Source organism: Ambystoma mexicanum, chromosome 10 (genome assembly GCF_040938575.1).
Source record: "Ambystoma mexicanum isolate Mex_15411 chromosome 10, UKY_AmexF1_1, whole genome shotgun sequence".
NCBI classification, from domain to species: Eukaryota; Metazoa; Chordata; class Amphibia; order Caudata; family Ambystomatidae; genus Ambystoma; species Ambystoma mexicanum.
This window is the reverse complement of record NC_090932.1, coordinates 537329322-537351598: the sequence shown is the minus strand read 5'-3', so window position 1 is coordinate 537351598 and position 22277 is coordinate 537329322. Positions and strand designations below refer to the sequence as shown.

Below are 22277 nucleotides of genomic sequence, written 5' to 3'. Positions count from 1 at the left end.
GGTGGACTACGCGACCGCAGAACCGGAGCAGGAGAGGACGACAACGGGAAAGAAAAAGGTCTTTCCGGTAATGCAAGTGCATCCAGACCCGACCGCGTGGAGAAAAGGACTGAAGGGCGAAGCGTGGGGTGGAGCCAAGGAGGGCGGGGTTATGGCCGCGTGCGTTACCCCGCGTAAAAAGAGAAGGACACATTTTTCAATTTGATGCTTTTTTACAAAAGGGCTCCGGTCCCGTCCCACTGGACTGGACAAAATGCCCCAAAAGCATGGAGGAAAGGGAACAGGACCTAGGAGTAAATTAGTTTCCTGTAGGAATACAATAGCAGAGTGCATGTCCCGGAGGTGTAGTTTTTTGCCTTTCATTTTCCTGGGGGAGTTTAGCCTGTGTACGTTCTATGTGCACACTTATATCAGTGTCGATTCCGCATCTCTGAGGGGGGTGGGGGCGGTCAAAACCGTCACCTGCCATAGCGGTCAGAGTGTGGACCTGTGATGGCTTTAGTTGGAAGCTTGAGCCAGTAAAAGGTTTGCGTTTGCAGCATTATGACTTGGTGTCCTTTAACTGTAACAAAAAATACCTCCCCACCCAAACCCCACACCTGGAAAAAACATGCGACCTTGTCTGGGAATAAGAGGAGCAGTGGGGCAACTCTGTCAGAGAAGACCTTCAAAGTGAAAAATCATGGTTGATCAGGCTATAAGCTGTGCAGGAGGGGTTGGAGTGGGGGGGCAGGGTGAGAGATGAGCCAGCAGTATACCATAATATCCCCCACGTCTTCCTTCCAAGTCCACGGGGTCTGCAGGACTTGCCAGTCTTGGACAAGCTTGGGCCTCGCGTTGAGACTTTCGCTGATTGTTCGATTCCTGGGGAGGCGGGCGAGCTCTCGCACGAGGCCGGGAAAATCGGGTCTCCTTTCGGCGTCTTTATTAAGCAAGTTTATCCTTCATAATGGAAGCTCAATGCTGTGGGGCAGGCACATCGGTAGGGGATATTTTTGGCCCTTAATCATTCAGTAATCTGTTTAAAAACCTTTCTGTTCTCACAGGTCGTGCCGGCAGGTCTAGGAATAGTACTACCTTTGCATCTCGGAAGAGGATCTCAGTAGGATTACGGACTTCAAGCATAATCAGCTCCCTCAGCTGAAAGAAATGTAGCCTTAGTGATAACCCCTGGGGTCTGGCCGACACATAAAGGAACACTTAGTCGGGCACAGTGAGTGCAGTCAAGCTCCATGGGAGCATTCGCCGATAACTTCAATAAGGATCGGAATAGGTCCTGAACAAAGCTCTGTGGCACCACTTTAGGGACGTGCGCTGGTATCCCTCGTAGGAGGATCTTTTATGCGCCTGGAGCAGTTTTTGGAGTCCTTCCGGGACGATTCCAGTTCCCTACAGCGTTCTCACAAGAGTACTATAGGATCTGAACATTCTCCCATCTCAAACTTATTCACAGATATTGGTTTCAACTTCTTCTAACCACTTCTCCAATTCATCCAAGCGCTTGTCCAAGGAATACAATTTATGAGTGAGGTACGCCATACTGTTGTGGAATTCGCTTTTCATCTCTGCTAATACTTCATGCAGGTCGGATTTAGTCACCGGTTGCTGTGTACCACAGTAGTTCAGATCTTCAGAATGTATCATGGCTGTAACCTTGGTTTTTCTGGGCTTTTCCTGGGGAGAACCAATTTCACCCCTTCAGGGGTCTTTGCCATATTATGCCTCCTGGAACCTAGAGTTAAGGCCACAGGCCCCGGCAGCCCCTCAGGTAAGCAAACCCCTTCCAGGTAAAGAGACCCAGGCAAAGCATCAAGTGAAGAGATGTCCCTTTGCCATGAAGCAGAGAAGAGGGAGGGCCGATACACTCCAGGCCCAAGTTTATCCTTGTAGAATGCGGTCCCCCACTGCAGAGAGAACCATCCAGCTGATTCCTCTGCCAATAATTCTATGGGTCGTTCATCCCGCCGAGTTCCCCGCTCTTTGAGCTCAAGGCGTCTTTTCTGATGACTGTTCTGCTCCGAGAAATCCAACCACCACCCAGTGGCTCCAGATTCACAAACCGAGTTCGGACCCCACAGGGAGGCAGCATAGGATCTTTGATACCAGCCAGTCTTCAGGAGCTCCATCCGACTGGGGAGAACCCTAGACAGCAGCCGGGGCAGTGCCCCTCCGTGGCATACCTGGTCATCGCGCTCACCAGGCTCAGCTTTCTGGTCTGCTAGTTGCGGCACTCGTCAGCGGATCGCTCAGAGAGAGGCTCCAGCCACCGGCAACGCCATACCACTGGCTGCCGTATTGGGCTGATCTGTCCATGTCCAGAGGGGGAGACTTTCGGCAGAGGAGGAGGCCGGATAAGCGTGCTGAATTCAGAACACCAGTTGTTCAGACTGATCCTCCGGCAACCATCCCGTGGTCGATCCCCGCCAACCATCACTGGGCCGCTGCCCCCACCGCTCATGGAGGGTAGCAAGGCGCCATCTTGTTCTGTGGCCTACCTAGCCACGCCTCCTAAACCCTGTGTCTTAAAGAAAACTCAAAACCTGGGAAGCAAACTTGTTTTCAAAAAGACATTTAAGGTTCAAAATGTAAACAATATTAGCTGTGATTGTGTGTCAGAGGAATTACTACATGTGACAATCTGATCTCTTTGTATGCAATACGCCCTGCACTCGGTCCCATTACTTCCCAGTGGCTAATGTCACCTGCAGTGTTTATAACGTCACTCCAAAAAGAAAGGGGTAGCAATCAAGATTATCACCTCTAGCAGCAGTAAGAAAACCTATCTGAAAGTTTTTTTTTTTTTAAAAAAAACATACTCACTTTGGACTTGTTTATCAATTGGTTTCGTAGGTTCAAGCCAAGTCTAGAAAATGAAAATACAAAAATAAAGTCAGTTGAAATTATTTTGAAAAGGCCAAAGGAAAAAAAAACAAACTATGAGTGACACCCACTACACATTGTACTAGAAAGTGCCATTTGTTCTCATCGCAATAAATGAGGGGTTATCATAATAATAATAATAATAATAATAAAATTCAACATTTATATAGCACTCCGAACCCTCAGGTACCCGAGCACTGCTTATTATTACCCACAGTGTGTGGTGTTAATTTATCGACCTCTGATGGATGAAAGGCTGAGTTCAGCCCTGACGGGATTCGAACCTGCGTCAGCAGGCTCTGCACAGATGTCAAAGCGAGCGCTCTACTCACTGTGCTATCAGACCGGCTACTTGCCTTTAGATCCTCATTAAAAGAGCGATTAAGCCATGCGCACTTTGAGCGATATTAATACAACAGCATAGGTCAGTATAAGAAATTGTGGTTAAAGAGAAGGTAACCTCTCCCATGCTGGCACAGATACAATGAAGATAGAACCACACTACATGTCTAGTGTGGATAGTTGTTGCATGTTAGGCAGAATCCTGTGCAGCGCCCTTAGGGACCAATACACACAATTAAGACTACAGGTGGCAATACAAGTTTTACCTTTGGTACAAGCCTGTTATCTATGTCAGAGTGGTAGCAGTGGCGGAGCAGCCAGGCTTATCTCAAGAGTATATGAGCAGTAGCAGAGATTACACAAAGGGACAACAATTACTGTGACTCAAGCAAACACTGACTCAAGGTTTCAGGTAGAAAAATATAAGTACATTTATTTTTAAACCATTCGTTATAAACACAACACTTCTATTAAAGTTAAACACAAACCACACGTCGAATATGCTACAATTAACCAATTCACTTTGTACAGTATGTCTCAAGGTAAGTACCCTGTGTTTGAATGAACCAGTGTTACGAACAAAACACGTTACCGTAAATACGATTGCGATCACTTTTCGACAGTTTGGTCTACTAAATAAAAGCGTATCCGTGACATGAAATGCTACCGGGGCAAAAACACACTTAGCACCTGAAATACTCAGAGGGAGTTGGAGGCAAAAATCACAGGCACTATTTTGGTTAGGCAGACAGAATCGAGAAATATTCATAGACAAGAGTTCAAAAGTCAAAGGGCCAGGGTCAAGTGACACCGGGGGCCTGTTGCCGAAGATCACATAGTCAGATAGTTCACGATTTAACGTAGCCAAAAGTACTTCGATATTGTCAATGTTCGGAAGCAAAAGTTATAAGAAGGAGGGAAGACAAGGGCAAGCCTTGGAAATGAAGAAAAGGGGGTTCACCCAGTTTCTTCAATCAGAACACAGTACCTTATTCCAATGGTGCAGCTGGTGCCCTGGCAGTTTTTCCTGTTGGTTTCCCGCAGACCCACGATTCCTGGAGCTACGTTGTGAAGGAGGACTTCTGAAGGGGATCTGCACCACGCAGGGATGAAGCCGGCAGCAGCGACAACGAATAAAAGGTGCGCTCCTTAAAAACAGGAGAGGCTCTTCAAATGGCTATCCGGACCACTACAGCTGTGTGCAGCAATTTCGACCAAGGAAGAGGATCCTCTGGCTGTGGAAGATGAGCTGGTTATCCCCACCAGGCTCAAAGGAAGACGACTCCGGACTGGATATCCTCTTAGTCGTTGAAGGGTAGATAGCTCAGGACTGCAGCAGGACTTCATCAGGACGGGGTAGTTGCAGCAGCCGTCGTTCTCTCCGCTTCTCTTCGGTTCCTTGTAGTTGTAGACCTGCCTTTTATGCGAAAAACCCCCATTCACACAGCCTGGCTGTCAATCCCCCAGCAGGGGGGTTGTCCAGCCCGGACAACCACCCTGGCCAATCACGACAGTGTGACTTGGGTTTCCCTAGGATACCCTGTGCAGGGGGTGACTACACCCCTCCTCACATTCAGCCCACCTAGACACCCAAGCGCCTGGAGGAGGGCTTCTAGGTAGAAACCCGCCAAAAGACAGTGAACAAAGAAGGCAAACCTAGTTTGCCGCGCAAAGTAAAACAAAAGAAGGACTTTAACAAAAAGAAATGGCGAATAAACCGCACCGAAGCCAAACGAAAGGATTTGGTCAAGCGGGTTTAAGTTTGAGGCTAACACAATAGCCTACAATATTACCACGGTTATATAAGATAACCGCGGTAGAAATTTAGGGTAGATACCACTGCCACCAGCCATGTCTAAATGTTAAAAGAGCGAAACAATGCTCTAGGAGGTGCAGATAAAAAGAGTTAAGAGTTAACCCTTCCAGTACTCCATGTAAAATGGGGTGTACTGGATCTGTGGTTAGTTTTGACTAAGTAAAGTTAATGGTAACTTTACCCTTTTCTGGGGGACAGTAGTCACCTCAGAAATGGAGTCGGTGGGAAGTCTGAACGACAACCCTGCGCCACTGCACAGAAGTTGCTGTGTGACACACACAAAGAAGGGGGCTACTGAAGTGGTGTACCCCAGAGCGTGCAATCACAAAAACAGGTTAAAACACATAGCAAAATACAAGTAAGAGTAGTGAAAAGCTCACACTCTTACCAAGTGGATAAGAAACAACTCCAGAGATCCAGCAAAGCTGCTGATGGACTCACTAGGTAAGGGAAATTAGCCATGAAATGAGAATTCTCCCTAACACTGCACACAACCAACACAACAAGGTTTCTTGAGACAAATGATACAAATGGGAGTGGTTTCTTACCTGCAACTCCATTTCTCCAGCTTTGCGTTGATATCTTTCATGGATTCACATCCTGTGAATATTTCCCGTCGTCAGGCTGGGAACACCTCGGTAACTTTAACATAGCGTATTCCTATGTAAAATTTCGACAGTGTCCTATCAACGTCTTGTTGGGTGCTTAAGGCTGCACCAATAGGACGTCTTAGTATAAATAGCCCCGCCCCTGTGGCTTCCCTTCAGATTTTAACCTCCCAAAGTAGAGGAAACCCGAACCAAGGTTTGCCTGCAGGGGCGGCCGGTGGGCGCATGTGAATCATTGAAAGATGCCAACGCTGGAACAATGTAGTTACAGGTAAGAAACTACTCCCTTCTCCAGCATTGGATCTTTCATGGATTCACATGCTGTGAATAGATTACATGGCAGTATGACAACTTGGTGGTTCCCGACATGCAAACAAAAACCCAATGTCCCCAGGCCATACTAACCACATAATGAAAACAATCCGGGGGCATGGCCGGAGCTCATGGTGTGAGGCAGCAGCAGAGCTGAGCTCCCGTCCTGATTCTTACATTGATCCTTGAAATTGCTTCCAAAGGCAATAATTTCTGGCAAATAATCACTACACCAGTTAGAACAAGCGCTGCTGTGCCTTTCTGGCGAAGACCCGAAGAAAATCTGAGCCTGCGTACCCCGAAACGAGGTTTGCGAAAGGGCCCCAGGGGTCCCACTGTAATGGCAGCCTAATCAAAGCCGAAGGCTCCAGCGGGGGAGGAGCTTATTCAGACGCTGTGTGGCCTGGAGAAAGCCAGATACTGCCACGGCCCAGATCCGAGGACCACCAATGCAGAGAGACTGAGGAGGGCGTAGCAGCCCTCCAAAATAGCTACACGTTGAAGCTGCCGCACATTGAGCCCATTTCGGCCCACCCCAACCGGCCGCACAGCAGTTGGAGGCGTAGCGGTGCTGCCGTGCTACGGACCTAGTTGAGTACATCCCCAGCTGCCGCACCGAGTGAGGAGACCGCTGGCAACACAGATATACTGCCAGGGTAAGGACCGACACACACCGTCCTCCCCCTGCAGCATCCGCGCATTCTGTTGGTTCCCCAAGCGGACGAAGATCGGGACCATGACAAGGTCTCCGTATCACGGGGAGTTACGTGGAATAGCAGGGTTCCCTGTCAGGGCGCACACTCAACAGAACACTAACGCTGGAGCCCAGATTCACTTGCAGGCGAAACCCGTGAAGGCCTGAGGGTGTGCCGTGAAAGCACAGATAGAGCTTTGGACGCAGCACTGTTTGCGCCCTCAAGAAAGGCTCCCCACTCGAGGGGCCTCATATACTGGGCCGCAAGGGTCCCAAGGACAATATTAGACCCAGGTGTCCCCCACCGCACCAAGATACTCTCTGACAGAGTGCAGCACACCCTTTCTTCCACAGCCGGTGGGCGGTTTGGCGGGAAGTCCCAGTGAAGTGCGGTGCCCGGGGAGAGCTTGGAAGCACTGGTGGACACAAGTCACTGGCATCCAGGTAACACAAGGCCTGACACCAGGGCGAAGGATTAACGCCAATACGAGGGAGTGAAGGCCCATCACGACACTCTAAGGGCCACTTTGCACCACAGCGAGCTAGAACCTGCTGGAATGACCTACGCAACACAGCGCAAGATGTCCGCCTCACAACACAAGAGTAAGTCGGCTACAATTATGGACTCCTTTTCCGGTACAAGACCTAAACAGCAACTCCAACATGAAATTACCACGCAAACGGAGCCACCCCCACTCGAGGACGACCCTAAAACCACTCAGGTACTGCAGGCTATTGCGGCAATTCATACAATTATTGAGACCAAAATAGGCAAATTCAAGGCCGGCGTGCAGTTCATACGCCACGATGCCCGCAATCTTACAGATAGGGTGAGCAAAGCAGAGGTGAACTTGCAGGACACCACAGATACCACCACAGACTTGAAAACCAAGGTAACTGAACTAGAAAGGCAGGTTGCACGACTAGAGGCGAGATCGGAGGAGGCAGAGGGGAGGGCTCGCCGCAACAATATACGTATTCTTGGAATTCCGGAAGAAATGGAGGGAACCGACCCAACAGAATACGTAGAGTACATGATACTTCAGGAGATTGGGCCTGGCAAGCTCACACAGGGATTCTCATTCGAGAGAGCTCATCGATCCCTTCAAAAAAGACCCCCTCCAGGATCATACCCATGCCCGATGATTGCAAAGATTTTGAATTTCCGTGACAGAGAGACGATACTTAAATTCTAGAGAGGGAGGCGAGATCAAACGGAATGGCTCCAAGATCGTCATGTATCCTGATTATACCCCCAATGTGGAGCGAGCCAGGAGTTCATTCATTCCAATTAAAGCCCGATTACGCAAACTCAATCTCAAATACATGCTCCTATACCCCTCACGCCTCAAGATACTTTACAAAGGGAAGGAGGTTTTCATGGAAACCCCGACTGCAGCCAACATGTGGCTGGAGCATAATAACCTAGCCGAAGGCGATGAACGCACTTTAGGGGCCGAAGGTCTAAGCAAGAATCAGGAATCCTACGAATGAAACCTCATCATGTTACGAGACCTGAACATTGCATCTAAAAGGTGATCCTCCGTTGAGAAGTCAAAATGTGCTCTTTCGGACGGGAGCTCAGACGATCACACATGGGCACCGTCACAACCCACCCCGTCACAACCAGTGCCGGCCTGTTGCCAGAGCCACATCTGCATCTCACGACCTGGATAGGCCAACGGGATGCGGAAGCCCCCGAGCGTTGCCCTCCCAAAGCAGCTGCTGGGGGCAGTTCACAGTTGTTCCATGTCGTTAGTCCACCTCTTCATGTGGAAGTTGAAAACGTTAACAAGTCTCCACTTTCTAAAGCAATTCAGTCACCAAAGACACGAGAGGGAATGGACTATCCACCAATATTGATCAGCCATGAGGGGAGGCGTTCGAAATACAAAGCCAACAGGAGGGTGACCCGGTTCAGCCGAAAGCGAGCATTCAAACTTTTCCTTGTACCAACATGGCCACACGCATCAAGGTTGTAACCTGGAACGTGAGGGGTCTGCGTACCTACCTTCGTCGCAACAGGATTAAATCCTACCTCCACAGGAAGAAGGTGGGACTGGCCCTTCTACAGGAAACCCACATAACGAAGGAGTCCATCGCAACGCTTCAAGCACACTGGGGAGGGCAGGGGTTTGGATCCACATATGCCAGAGGGGTGTTCACATGGATTTGCCCCCAAATCCCCTTCCAACTCAACAGAGCTGAAACAGATCCAGAAGGAAGGTATGTGATATTGTGGGGCCACATCGAGCAAACTGAAATATGCATTGTTAATTCGTACCTCCCCAACAGCAACATACCAGCACATTTAGATCTGATGTATGCCAAGGTCACACAGTATAGGAACAGATTCTTTACTTGGGGGAGGGGAGATTTAAACTGTGTCAGCAACCAAGAACTCGACAGGTCCACCCCTCTGCCCGGGGGACCGTCAGCATCCACCGTGGCACTGAATGCCATGCTGAATCGCCTAGACTTAGTGGACATCTGGCGGGAGAAACATCCAAGGGACCGCGGCTACTCCTTTTATTCGTCCGCACATAACCTCCACACCAGGATTGACTACATTTTCACTGGCAGAGAAACCCTACCCCAGATCGATACGGCACGATACTTGACCCAGACCATCTCCGATCAATCCCCCTTAAAAATAGAATGGAGCACCGCAGGGCCCAGATCTCCAATACCCACATGGAAGATGCCCACTGAAGCGCTAAAAGACCCAGCATTCAGAGTCGACCTCAGGGAGTCCCTGGAGAACTACATAAAAGAAAACACGAATAGCGTTGACCACCTAAGCACATTATGGGAAGCCCTGAAAGTGGTTACACGAGGGGAAATCATAGCAAAGGCAGGGGAAAATCAGGAAGCACCTAAGAACCGAACTGGAGCGAGGGAAAACCGAAATTAAATAGCTTGAATCCGACACCAGAGTTTCCCAGCAAGTAGAGGATGAGCTCAAGCAAATTACAACTGAAAGCAGAAAGGCTTGGGACAGGCTAGCCAAGTTTGATTATACTACCAGGACCAACAGGGCGCACACCCAGGCAGACAAACCCGGCAGACTACTAGCCTGGTTGTGCAGGAAAGAGCATCCCAGATATCCAACCACATCCTTGAAAGGTGCAGACGGCACGCTACACCAGACCCAACAGGGCATCAATGACACTTTTATGCAATTCTATGCCCAGCTGTACTCCCATGACACCCAGGTGCCCTCGTGCGAGATCTCGGACACCATGGAGGAAATAGTCCTGCCTAAACTGCCGCTCGCACACAAAGAAGCCCTAGATGCAGACATCACCAAGGACGATATAACCTCGGCGATCAAGTCCCTGGCCACGTGCAAAGCCCCGGGCAGCGATGGGCTGCCCACTGAATTTTACAAGACTTACGAACCTGAGTTAACCCCGCTGCTGCATGAGGTTTTTCAGGAGGCTTATGAACTGGGGATCCTACCTGAGAGTATGCGTGAAATGCTGGTGATTCTAATGCTTAAACCCAACAAATCTGCTGAAGATTGTGACTCTTACCGCCCACTTGCAATGCTCAATTACGACATCAAGATTCTGACAACGATCCTAGCCAAGCGGCTTTCCAGGGTAATAGGAGGGGTGGTGAATCCTGACCAAAATGGCTTTGTACCAGGCCGCAACACCACCGCCAACCTCCGTAGGCTCCAACATGTTTTGTCTCAAACCAACCTATACAGGGGTTCCTACGCTCTGCTCTCCTTGGATGCCATCAAAGCATTTAACTCCATCTTCTGGGAGTGGCTGCTGGCGGTGCTCCGGGAATTCGGCTTTGGAGAGAAATGCATAAGGTGGGGCAAGGTCCTTTATACTAAACCAAGGGCACAAGTGAAATCCGGACGGCTTATCTCTGCAGCCTGGGACATACAAAGGGGCACTAGGCAGGGTTGCCCACTCTCCCCCATTCTCTACATACTTGGGCTCGAACCTATTGCCATCTATTTCAGAAAACAATTTTTTGATGCCGGCATACGGCTGGACGGGACAGATCATATAATATCCCTGTACGCGGACAATGTCCTCCTCTATATAAGAGACCCGCACCTGAACGTCCCGACCATGCTGGAGGTCCTTGGCAACTTCGCCAAAGTATCGGGCATACAATTTAGCAGAAGTAAATCCTGCCTCTTCCCATTGGGAGGCCTCAAAAGTAAACACATGGACGACCTGTCTTCATTGGAGGTGAATTGGCGCCTCACCACATTCCTATCTGAAGCCCCAGATTAGCTAGATGTAATAGAAAAGAAAGCACCATTGGGGTGCCACACTGAAAAGGTTCCACATCCTTGTCTTTGCACCAGTTACTAAACCTGTTCCAGCGACATCGGTACAAAGATTTTGTCGCTGGTCTTCTGGCCGAAAGCAAGATTTCCATTACGTCATCCGGAAGATCCCAATCCTTTTGTCTCAACCTCTCAGAAACCATGCGTGAAGGTTGAGTGTCTTGACCTCTGGATGGAGAACCCGACCATCCTCTTGCGAGAGAAGATCCTCTCTTTGCGGAAGACGTATTGGAGGGCAGATGGACATGTCCAGAAGGTCCGGGTACCACGTCCTCCTGGCCCAATCCGGGGCAATTAGGATCATGGTTTTCCTGAACTTTCTCAACCTCCTCATTACTTGAGGAATCACAGGGACTGGGGGAAACGCGTACAGCAGTGGAAAATTCCACTCCACTACGAATGCGTCTCCCAAAGCTCCTCTTTGAGGAAATTCCCTTGAGCAGTACTGATCGCACTTTCGGTTGATTGCGGTGGCAAACAGATCCACTTGAGGGGTTCCCCAAAGGGCGAAGATCTCCAGAAGGACTTCCTAAGCTATCTCCCACTTGTGAGAGACCGTGCTCTGCCTGCTCAGAGCGTCTGCCGCTGTGTTCTTCTCTCCGGCTAGGTGAATTGCCGACAGAGAGATTCCTTCTCGTATTGCCCAGAACCAGAGCTGCATTGCCTCTCTGCACAGTGGCAGTGACCCTACTCCTCCTCTCTCGTTGAGATAGTACATGGCCACTGTGTTGTCCGTCATTATCAGAACATTCTTTCCCTGTACAGAGGGCAGAAAGGCCTTCAGAGCTAGTCTGATTGCCCTCAGCTCTAATAGGTTGATGTGTAGTTTGGACTCTGATGGAGACCAACGACCGCTGATTGTCAGATCGTTGGTGTGTGCTCCCCACCCCGTGAGTGAGGCGTCCGTCACTACCGTTATCTCCGGCCATGGTTGCCAAAAAGACTCTCCCTTGAGAATGTTGTCGTTGCAAGCCCACCATAGAAGATCCTGAGCAACTGTGCTCGGGACTTGCAGAAGATCCGACATATTCCCTGAGAACTGGGACCACTGAGTTCTGAGTGCCCATTGAAGGGATCTCATTCTCAATCTGGCCTCTGGTACTAGAAACATGCAGGATGCCATGAGGCCGAGCAACCTGAGAAAATCGAAGGCAGGTAGACGTTGGGCATTCTGGAATTTTGTTACCATCTGCTGGATGTGGAGAGCTCTCACTTCGGGAGGCGAGGCTTTTCCCGATGAAGTGTCCAAGACTGCTCCGATGAACTGGAGTTTCTGGGATGGTATCATGTGGGACTCCTTGAAATTGAGGGAGAAGCCCAGTTTGTGGAGGAAGTGGCAGGTGATCGAAAGATGTTCCTGAGCTTGTTCTGGAGAACTTGCTCTGATCAACCAGTCGTCCAGGTAGGGATATATGTGAATACCTCCTTTCCTGAGACTTGCTGCCACAACCGCCAACAGTTTGGTGAAAACCCTCGGGCGGAGGTCAACCCAAATGGCAGAACTCGAAACTGATAATGGGAATTGCCAATCGCGAACCTCAGGTACTTTCTGTGCTTCGGATGGATTGGCACATGAAAGTAAGCATCCTGAAGGTCCAATGATACCAACCAATCTTGGAGTTGGAGAGCCTGAAGGATCTGAGAAAGAGTCACCATCTTGAACTTGTCCTTCCTGAGGAACTTGTTCAAGTTTCTCAAGTCCAAGATGGGTCTCAGTCCTCCATCCTTTTTTGGGATGAGAAAATATGGGGAGTACCAACCCCTGTTCTTCTCCGCTACAGGTACCAGTTCTATGGCACCTTTCTCTAGCAGGGTTAAAATTTCCTGCAACAGGAGCGGATCCGGAATTTTGACGGAACTGGCTCCCGGTGGATGATTCTGAGGCCTTTTTAGAAAGGGGAGACAGTAACCTTGGGCTACTGTTTCCAGTGCCCAAGCATCTGAGTTAATGCCCTGCCATTCCTTCATATGTTGAGAGAGCCTGCCTCCCACTGGTGTTTTGTGTAACAAGGTCTCAGAGGGATTTGGAGGCGGCTGCAGGAGTGCCTGAAGGTACATATGCCGCTCCTGAGGCTGATTTTGCACCTCTTCCCTGTGTTCCACGAGGGAAGTTCCTTTTGCCCCTTTGAGAGGCCTGTCCTCTTCCTCTACCAAAAGAGGAGTAGTATCGAAAAGAACGACCCCTCCAGGAAGATGAGCTGGAATAGGGTTTTAGAGGCTGGCGCAAAGAGGCGCTAAGTGATTTAGCTGCCGCTTTCGAGGTCTGAAGTTTTTCAAGGCTTTCATCAGCCTTTCTGCCAAAGAGCCTCGAGCCATCAAAGGGCATGTTGAGGACTCTAGCTTGCGCATCCGGTGCAAATCCCGACTTCCTCAACCACGCAAATCTGCGTAGCACAACACTTGCAGCCATGGATCTGCTGATACTATCAGCAGTATCCAGTCCAGACTGGAGGCATTCCCCCATTCCCTCCTTCCCGTCTTTGACTATATTCAGGAAGCCTTCCCTTTCCTCGCCTTCCGGAATATGATCAGCCGCCGCTGAAATACAGTCCCACAGGGTATGGGTAAACCTGGCTAGGGTACAGGTGACATTTGCCGACTTAACTGCTATACTGCCTGACGTGAAAACTTTACGTGCCCAGGCGTCAATTTTTTTATCCTCTCTATCTGGAGGGATAGTTGGATAAGCAGTTTGTTTTGAAGTGGATGCTGCTTGAATGACTAAACTCTCTGGAGTCGGATGTTTATTCAAATATTCAGGATCCGATCCAGCTGGTCTGTATTTTCTTGGAAAAGTGCTGTCTGCAGCAGCAATGGTTTCTGGTTTCTCCCAGTTTTTCTCCACAGTCCTTTGAAGGGCCCTGTGAAAAGGGAGAACAGGATCCTTCTGAGGTCTCTTGACGATAATATCCGTCATGTCATCTTGTTCAAAAATGGGTGAAGTATTACCCCAACCCATGTATTCAACTACCCTGGTCATAAGACCCCTGTACCCAGCATCTGCATGCTCTGCAGGATCAGGTTTGGCGAACTCTAATTCTGGGGATGTATCAACTCCACTGGCAGAATGTAGAGTATCACTCAGGTCTCTCATTCTGGATTCCTGGTCAGGAACTTGTCTTGTCCCATAAGTAACTCCCAAAGGAGTAACTTCGTCTTCTTCTTCTGAAGCAGACTCTTCATAAATTGCAGACAAAGACTTGAAAAAGTCTGATCTGGGCAAAGGAGTGAATCTCCTTTCTTCCTCTTCCATCTGCTTCGAAGGAAATGGCAAATCCCTCGAAGTTTTCGAGGGTGTCTTCGAAGTTTTCGAAGATGACTTTGATAATGGCGTCGATGACGCATGTGGTTTTGGTGTCGAAATTATCGACATCGAGGAAGTTGTCGAAGTCTTCGACGATTTCTGTTTCTTGGCCGGCACCGGAGAGGTGCTCGACTCTCGAGGTTTCTTTGACGGTTTTACGTCGACTCAAGGTTTTTTGTATTCCTCGACGCTACTGGTCTTAGCCATAGTAGCCTTGGATTTCCCTTTGTCATCCAACGGAGCGACCTTAGGGGTATGGCTTTTTCGAGGGGGTCGAGGCCGCATTCTCGAAAACCTCCATCATCTTTTTGCGGAATTCTTCCCACTTACTGGGAGAATCCGATTTAGTCGGACAACAAATTTCTTCGGTCGACTCTGATGAAGAAGATGATGAGGGAGATCTATGTCTCCTCTTCATTTTTTTCGATGACAACAAAGAATGTCTCGATCTACTTCTAGATCGAGATCTCTTCGAGTGCCTATGGCGATCCGATCCCTTAGAATCTGTCGCTTTCTTATGTTTTTTTGACGAAACCTTTTTTGAGGCCTCCCTCCCCACCGACAGTTTACCTCTCCTCTCACGAAGAGCTTTTTCGGTCATCGATTGGCAGGAGCCGCAGTCGTCGGTTCGGTGACTGGAACCGAGACACCAGAGACAAATCCGGTGGGGATCGGTAATCGACATCTTAGATCCACAATCTGCACACTTCTTGAACCCAGTCCTGGGTGTCGAAGGTGTCGAAGATGATGACATTTTCTTCACAGAAAATAGAAGCGCCCCGTTGTCGATAGCGAAGCGATCGGAAAAACGGAACTGAAGCAACGGGCGCGGCTCGAGCTACTTATACCATCGGTGACGTCGACAGAGTATGGAGTACGTCGGAGGACAATCAACGCCACGACCTCGAGCACAGCGCCCTATGCCGAGAATTATTTTTTCCGAAGCAGCGAAGCTGGAGATAACGATTATCACAAGATGAGGAATACGTGGGAGGACACAATCCATTCGAAGTATTATTTGGCAGCCCAGCTCAGCTTCGTAGCCAAATGGCTGGCTGATGACGTCACTCCTGAAACGGCACTACTGCAGCACTCAATCGCTCCAATCCGGCTGAATGAACTCATAAGGGCTCTCCAACACCTCACTGGCGGGACCCCCTTTTTTGCCGCCCTAGGAAAACAAATATGGCTCAGAACAAAATCGCTTCTCCACCTGAAGCACGCATATACGCCAGACATTTCACTCCTTTCCGTCTTGTGCCAGAACAGTGTCGATCTAGTGACCATTAGATATTGGGAACGGCTGGGAGTGTACACCTGGGGGGACTTATATAACGAAGGCTCCTTCCAAGACTTCTCCTCCTTACACTCTGAAGATGACATACCCAGTGGCCAATTCCTTTGGTACCTAAATATCCGGAAACTAGCGCAAACCTAATGGGATACTTGGCCTGAAGAGCCCGAGTCCAACCCCTTCGTAACACTCCTGTAAAGTCTGGGAGAGGGGTGGAGACCATTGTCTCAAATATACTGTCACCTCAGACAGGCCTAATCCCCGCAGCCTTGAACTAAAACTCAAATGGGACAGAGACCTGGGGCGAGAAATGACCGATGGAGAATGGGAGAGAGCACTGGCGTTCCCTAAAGAGGTTTCTAGGAATTCCAGATTCAGATTGATCCAGCTCAACGTACTGTATCGCTCGTACCTAACACCGCACAGAATAGAGAAGATCTACGAGCAACCCCAGCATAACTGTCCATGGTGCAACAGAGACAAAGCGGACCTAATGCACATGTTCTGGGAGTGCGTCAAGGCCCGACAACTCTGGGCCGAAGTTGAGCGAACCTGCAGGAGAGCTGGCATGACCAGGTATGAGTGGACCCCCGGAGAGTGCCTTCTAGGGACTTACCCCAGATTAACTAAAATCAAGCACACAGTAAAGCTCATGGACCTGGCGTGCATCCTCACCTAAAGGACCATTGCCATGGCGTAGAGGCGACCAGATGGCCCACGCTTCCATGTATGGCGCAACGAACTGGAACGCTGTGTCGGGGCGGAGACTTCGGCCTGGGAGAAAGGCATTGCCAGGTCCCCTGGGAATGCGAGTCAGGCACTTGATGCTTGGAAGGCCCTCAAGGGCTCTGTTCCACCCCTCCAATGACGACAAACCCCCTTGAATGATTCACCCCTATGCTTACCGACCTATTCATCACAAGACACCTGAATGGACCACCGCCTGAATATACCTGGTCCCCCTATCTTTTGGACTCCTTCCTTTCCCTTCCTGTGTTGACCCTCTCAAAAGGAACTATTTACCGACCACTTGGAGACAATTACTGTTAGTGTTAAATGCTTCATGTTGAAGATGTTTATTGTTCATTAAATGACCGGCTTATATGGACACATTTATTCTATGCCTCAGTTGGCACCCACTGCCACACTTCTGTTGTACCTATTATAAATACCAATAAAGAAATTTAAAAATAAAATATTGAAAACAATCCAAAAATAGGTATGAGAACCAAATACCACTAAAACAAACCAAACACCGGAAGCTGCAGGGCTTACTTTATTGGAACAGGCGTGGGAGTACCGCACGTCCCACATGCATATGTTGCCCACAGACAGTGTCTGGTGAAGGTATGCGGCACCGCCAAAGATGGTGTTTGGCAAATGTCACTGAACAGTACACCCGCTGTGGATCTTGTAGAATGGGCCTCAGGGGTGCCCTGCGAAGGCTTGCCAGCCTTCCCGTGGCAAAAAGAAATCGTAGAGGAGACCAAATGGGCAAGGCCTTGCTTAGAGATTGACTGCCCCCTGTTGGAGGGACCGAAAGCCACAAACAGCTGCCTCAACTTCCTGAAGACTCAAGTTCGGTTGAGATAAAACTTCAACGCCCTCTTAACATCCAATGAGTGCAGCGCTCTCTCCGCAGGAGTGCTAGTTGTAGCAAAGAAAGTGGGCAAGACAATTGTAGAGTTTTTGTGGCACTACGACAGCACTTTAGGGATAAAGTGAGGATTAGTAGACGGGAGAACCTGGTCCCTCATGAACCTCAGATACAGCACGTCAATGACCAGAGCTTGAAGCTCAGAGACCCTCCAGGCCGATGTAATAGCCACCAAAAAAGCGACTTTCCACATGAGGAACTTCATTGTCACCATCGGTTCAAACAGTGGCTTCATTAGGGCTGAGAGAACCACATTGAAACTGCATACTGGCGCAAACTTCTTCTCTGGGGGAAGAAGTCCTGAAAAGACCCTTGAAGTGTTTGATCAACTTGTCACTGAACAGAGGCGTAGAGTTGCTCCGTCTCATGAACCTGGAGATGGCTGCCAGATGGACCTTGATCAAAGACGACAGCCCCCCTTTTGCCAGCAGTAGAAGATTTGGCAGAAACTGAGCCGATGACACCTGTAATGGTTGCACGTCTGGTTGCTCTGCTCACCAGGCACAGAATCTGGTCCACTTTCGACTGTACGACACATTGGTAGATGGCGCCCTTGCCGCAGCCAAGATCCAGTGGGATGTCTAGATGTCCAAATTCGAAGTGTTCAGGAGCCACACCACAAGCAGGGGAGAACCTGGGTCATGATGCCACACATTTCAGTCTTCCTGTGACAGCAGATCCGGCTCAGACCCCAGATGAAGCAAGTCGTCCACCGCAAGGTGAAGCAGATCCGAGAACAACGTTTGCCGGGGCCAAAATGGGGCCACCAAGATCACCCTGCACTGGACGTTGCGGATCATCTGGATCGTTTTCCGGATCAGAGGAAATTGAGGAAACGCGTATGCAAACAGACCCGTCCCCGGGAATGAGAATGCGTCCCCCCTCGAGTCTGGATGCACCACCCTGCTGGCAAAACATGGCACTGCTTGTTTTCTGGGCTGGCAAACAGGTCTAGAGGGGGGAAACCCCCCCCATTTCCCGAGAATTGTAGCCACCTGGGTGTCCTTCAGCTTCCATTCGTGCAGCTGACCTGTGTCCCTTGCTGAGAGCGTCCGCCTGAACATTCTGCACTCCCGGCAGATGGTAAGCAGTGATGTGAATCCCTTCAGCAATGGCCCAATGGAGACCGCCTGAGCCTCCTGGGGCACGAGCCGTGAGTGCATGCCTCCCTGCTTGCGCAAGTAAAACATTGTGGTGGTGGTGTCTGTCAGAATGCGGACCAATGTACCCTGAATGAGCGGCAGAAAAGACTTCAGAGCCCAGTGCACTGCCTTCAATTCCAGAATGTTGATGTGGCAGGACACCTCCTTGAGAGTCCACACGCCCTGAACCTGATGGAGGTGCGCACCACATCCCGCCTGGGACGCGTCCGTCACGATAGTGTATCGAAAGTCTAGCTCTACTAGGGGCATGCCCCTCACAATGTTGTCGGAGCGAGTCCACCACCGCAGGGCCTCTGCCAAAGCCCGGGAAACGACCACCTTGTCTGACCAGGAACTGAGAGACTGCGACCACCTGGAGGCAAGAAACTCATGCACCAGCCACATAAACAGATGAAAATTCGGGATGAGAGGGATGCAGGACGCTATGGATCCGAGATGAGACATGTACCCTCGGACCGTGATCAACGTTCCTGGCCCCCATGAGGCCGCCCTGGAGATCAGCTTCTGTATCCTGTCGACCAACGGCTTCACAAGATTGAGTTGCGTGTGAAACTGGGCCCCTAGGAAAACCAAGTCCCTGGATGGCGTCAAACAAGATTTTGCAAAGTTGACCCGCAAAGCCCAGCTGCTGTAACAGGAGCACTGCTGCCTGGAGAGACTCAGACATCCTTTGAGGAGACGCACCCCAGACCAACCAATCATCCAAGTACGGGTAAACGTGATGCCCTTCCCAGCGGAGGAAGGCCAACCAGAGCCAAGCACTAGGTGAAGGTTCTGGGTGCCGACTTGAGGCCTAACGGGAGAACCCGAAACTGGTAATGCTCGTCGCCGACCACGAACCTTAGGAACTTGTGATGTTTGCGAAACATCGGGATGTGGAAGTCGGCGTCCTCGAGGTCCAACAACACCAAGAATTCCCCTGGCTGAACCGAGCGTATGACATCTTGCAACATCAGCATTTTGAACTTCAGGTGCTGCATATTCTTGTTCAACGATCTAAGGTCCAGACTAGGGCGCCACTTTGAATTCATTTTTTTAATGACAAAATACCGGGAGGTCACCCACCCCCTGTCCAACATCAGATGCACCTCCTGCAGCAAGATAGATAAATGCGGCTGCGCCACCTTCACTGGTGGGATAGGGAGTTGAGGGCGCCGAAACTCAATGAGTGGCCATAACGTATTGCATCCAGCACCCCTCTGTCCGTCATAATTAAATGCCACACGTCGACATGCTGCGCCACCCTGCCCCCTTAGTTGACTGCCTTTATGGCAGTCAATGCTGAGGCTTGGAATGCCGGCCTTTACCAGCCGCGGCCGCCGAACCCTGCTTCCGCTGTGCTTGAAAGTCCCTGGTCCTTTGTGCGGAGTGGAAAAAACGTTGGAACCCTTGGAAGGAATAACCAGGGTGACCGTAGCCCCAGTCGCGGGAACCTGTAGATCTGGCATTCACAGAGGCTCCTCGGAAGGCATGAAAAGGGCGAAAAGAGCATCCACTCTGCAGCGTGCCCTGCGACCTCGCTGTACCAGAGACCTCCATCTCTTTCAACGCCTTGTCAATCTTAGCACCAAACAGCTGTTCCCCTCCACATGGAATGTCCGCCACTTTGTGTTGCACCTCAGGCTGGAAATCAGTGCACCGCTGCCAGGCCTGTCTACAGAGCACCACACCATTGATGATCTGCTTGAACCCAGACTCTGCCAGGTCCACCACAATGTTAATGCTTTGTTTGGAGGCTTCCTCCTCCTCTTGAACTAGCAACATTGCCTCCTTTGTTGCTCTGACAGATGATCCAAGAGTGGAGCCAACCGGTGCCACATCTCCCTGTCATATCGAGCCATAATGGCCAAAGAGCTGGCCGCCGTGACCGTCGTGGCTGCCATTTTAAGCACCTTAATGCCGAACGCATCCTGCTTTCGGGCCTCATTGTCTGGGGGTGTCGCACACTTGTGCCGACTGTGCGCCTTCCGACCCGCCGCCGCCACCACCGACTCCAGCGTGGGTGGTGACGCGAGGCATTTGGGTGAAGACTCCGGCACCTTAAACTTCTCCAAGCAACCCTTGACCGCAGGCTCTGAGAATGGGTGGCACATCATGCACAGCCCCTCTTGCCACACGTGGTACAAAATGGGGACAGAGAAGACTGCTTCCGTCTCTTCCCCATGTGATCGAACAAAAAGAACAAGTTACTTCTTACCTTGTAACGTTCTTTCGACGGGATGTTCCTCCGACGTATTCCTCATCTTAGATATCTCCTTCCAGCTCTGCTGGCCTCGGAAAATTTTTCTCTAGAGGGCGCTGCGCGTCAACATCCTCCGAGTCGATGTCCCTCGGCAGCCGCTGTATCGACGTCATCCTGCCTATAAAGGCCGCGCGCAGCGTCCGTTGCTCAGTTCCGTTTTGTAGCCCACAGTGTTTCTGTCTGGACTAGACTAATCACCCTGAAGGAGCGTAAGCTGCAACAACAAGGGAAGTAGAACTGCGGGGATGGATGGGAGGGTCGATGAGGAATACGTCGGAGGAACATCCCGTCGAAAGAACGTTACAAGGTAAGAAGTAACTTGTTCTTCGAAGGGATTGTGTCCTCTGACTTATTCCTCATCTTAGATAGGCTCCCATAGCAGTATTCTATTATTGGAGGAGGGAGTACTGACTTCACGCTGTCTTCTATTGATGAGTAGAATGCAGTACAGCCCTTCCAAACCTAGTCTCTTGACTGGAGGAGGAATCCAAATTGTAAAATCGTGTAAAGCTATGGACAGACGACCATGTAGCGGCCGCACAGATGTCTTTAACCGGCACGCCTCTTTTGAGGGCCGATGAAGCTGCAATACCTCTGGTCGAATGAGCCCTAAGGTTTTGAGGGGGCTCTTTCCCTGCCAGTTTATAACATTCCAGAATGGCTAGAATGATCCATCTGGAAATGGTCTGCTTAGTTATTGGTAACCCCAGCTTGTGACCTGTGTAACCTACAAACAGCTGGTCTGCCTGTCTTATCCTGGCTAGTCTACTGATGTAAAAACTTAAAGCCCTTCTAGGGTCTAGCCTGTGTAACCTCTCTTCCTCTTTCCCCGGATGAGGAGGAGGATAGAAAGATGGTAGGGTAATCTTCTGAGTGATATGGAATTCAGAAACCACCTTTGGGAGGAAATTAGGCTTCACTTGCAGGACAACTTTGTCTTTGTGAAATATTGTGTGAGGGGGTTTACAAGAAAGAGCTTGTAATTCGCTCACCCTTCTAGCAGATGTAAGTGCCATTAATAAAACGGTTTTAAGGGTAAGGAACCTTAGCGAACAAGAATGGAGTGGTTCGAAAGGTGTGCCCATCAGGAAAGTTAGTACTAAGTTTAAATCCCATAGTGGAACTTTGAATGGTCTTGGGGGATAAACATTGGTTAACCCCTTTAGAAACTGTATTACCAAGGGTAACTTGAAATAGGATGGTTCTTCCACAGTGTGCTTAAAGATGGATAGCGCTGCGAGATAGCCCTTAATGGTGCCAACTTGAAGGCCTGAATTCGCCAAATATAGAAGGAAGGACAAAACCATTGGTGTACCACATGAAAAAGGGTCGATATTCTGTTCTCTACACCAGCTGCAAAATCTGTTCCAACGGCAGCGGTATAAAGACTTTGTTGCTGGCCTCCTTGCCGAAAGCAACACCTCCATAACATCATCAGGGAGGTCCCAATCCTTGTACCTCAACCTTTCAGAAGCCAAGCGTGAAGGTTGAGGGTTTTGATGTCTGTATTGAGAACCTGACCTCCCTTCTGTGAGAGTAGGTTCTCTCTGAGTGGAAGTCGAATTGGAGGGCAGATGGACAAGTCTAGAAGGTCCGGGAACCACGTTCTCCTGGCCCAATCCGGGGCAATTAGGATCATGGTTCTCC

At 49.9% G+C, this 22277-nt stretch overlaps 1 protein-coding gene across 3 annotated transcripts in view; it reads right to left on the bottom strand.

Moving 5' to 3' along the window:
* Positions 1-22277, bottom strand: part of FARP2 (FERM, ARH/RhoGEF and pleckstrin domain protein 2) — a 4051843-nt gene that overhangs the window by 3547018 nt on the left and 482548 nt on the right. For all 3 annotated transcript variants that reach the window (XR_011276033.1, XM_069618112.1, XM_069618113.1), the window contains exon 4: positions 2821-2863. Coding sequence is in view for 2 of the 3 variants with exons in the window: in XM_069618112.1 (XP_069474213.1) it covers positions 2821-2863 (43 nt within the window). In the remaining variant the exon portion in view is untranslated. The remainder of the gene's footprint in view (positions 1-2820; positions 2864-22277) is intronic.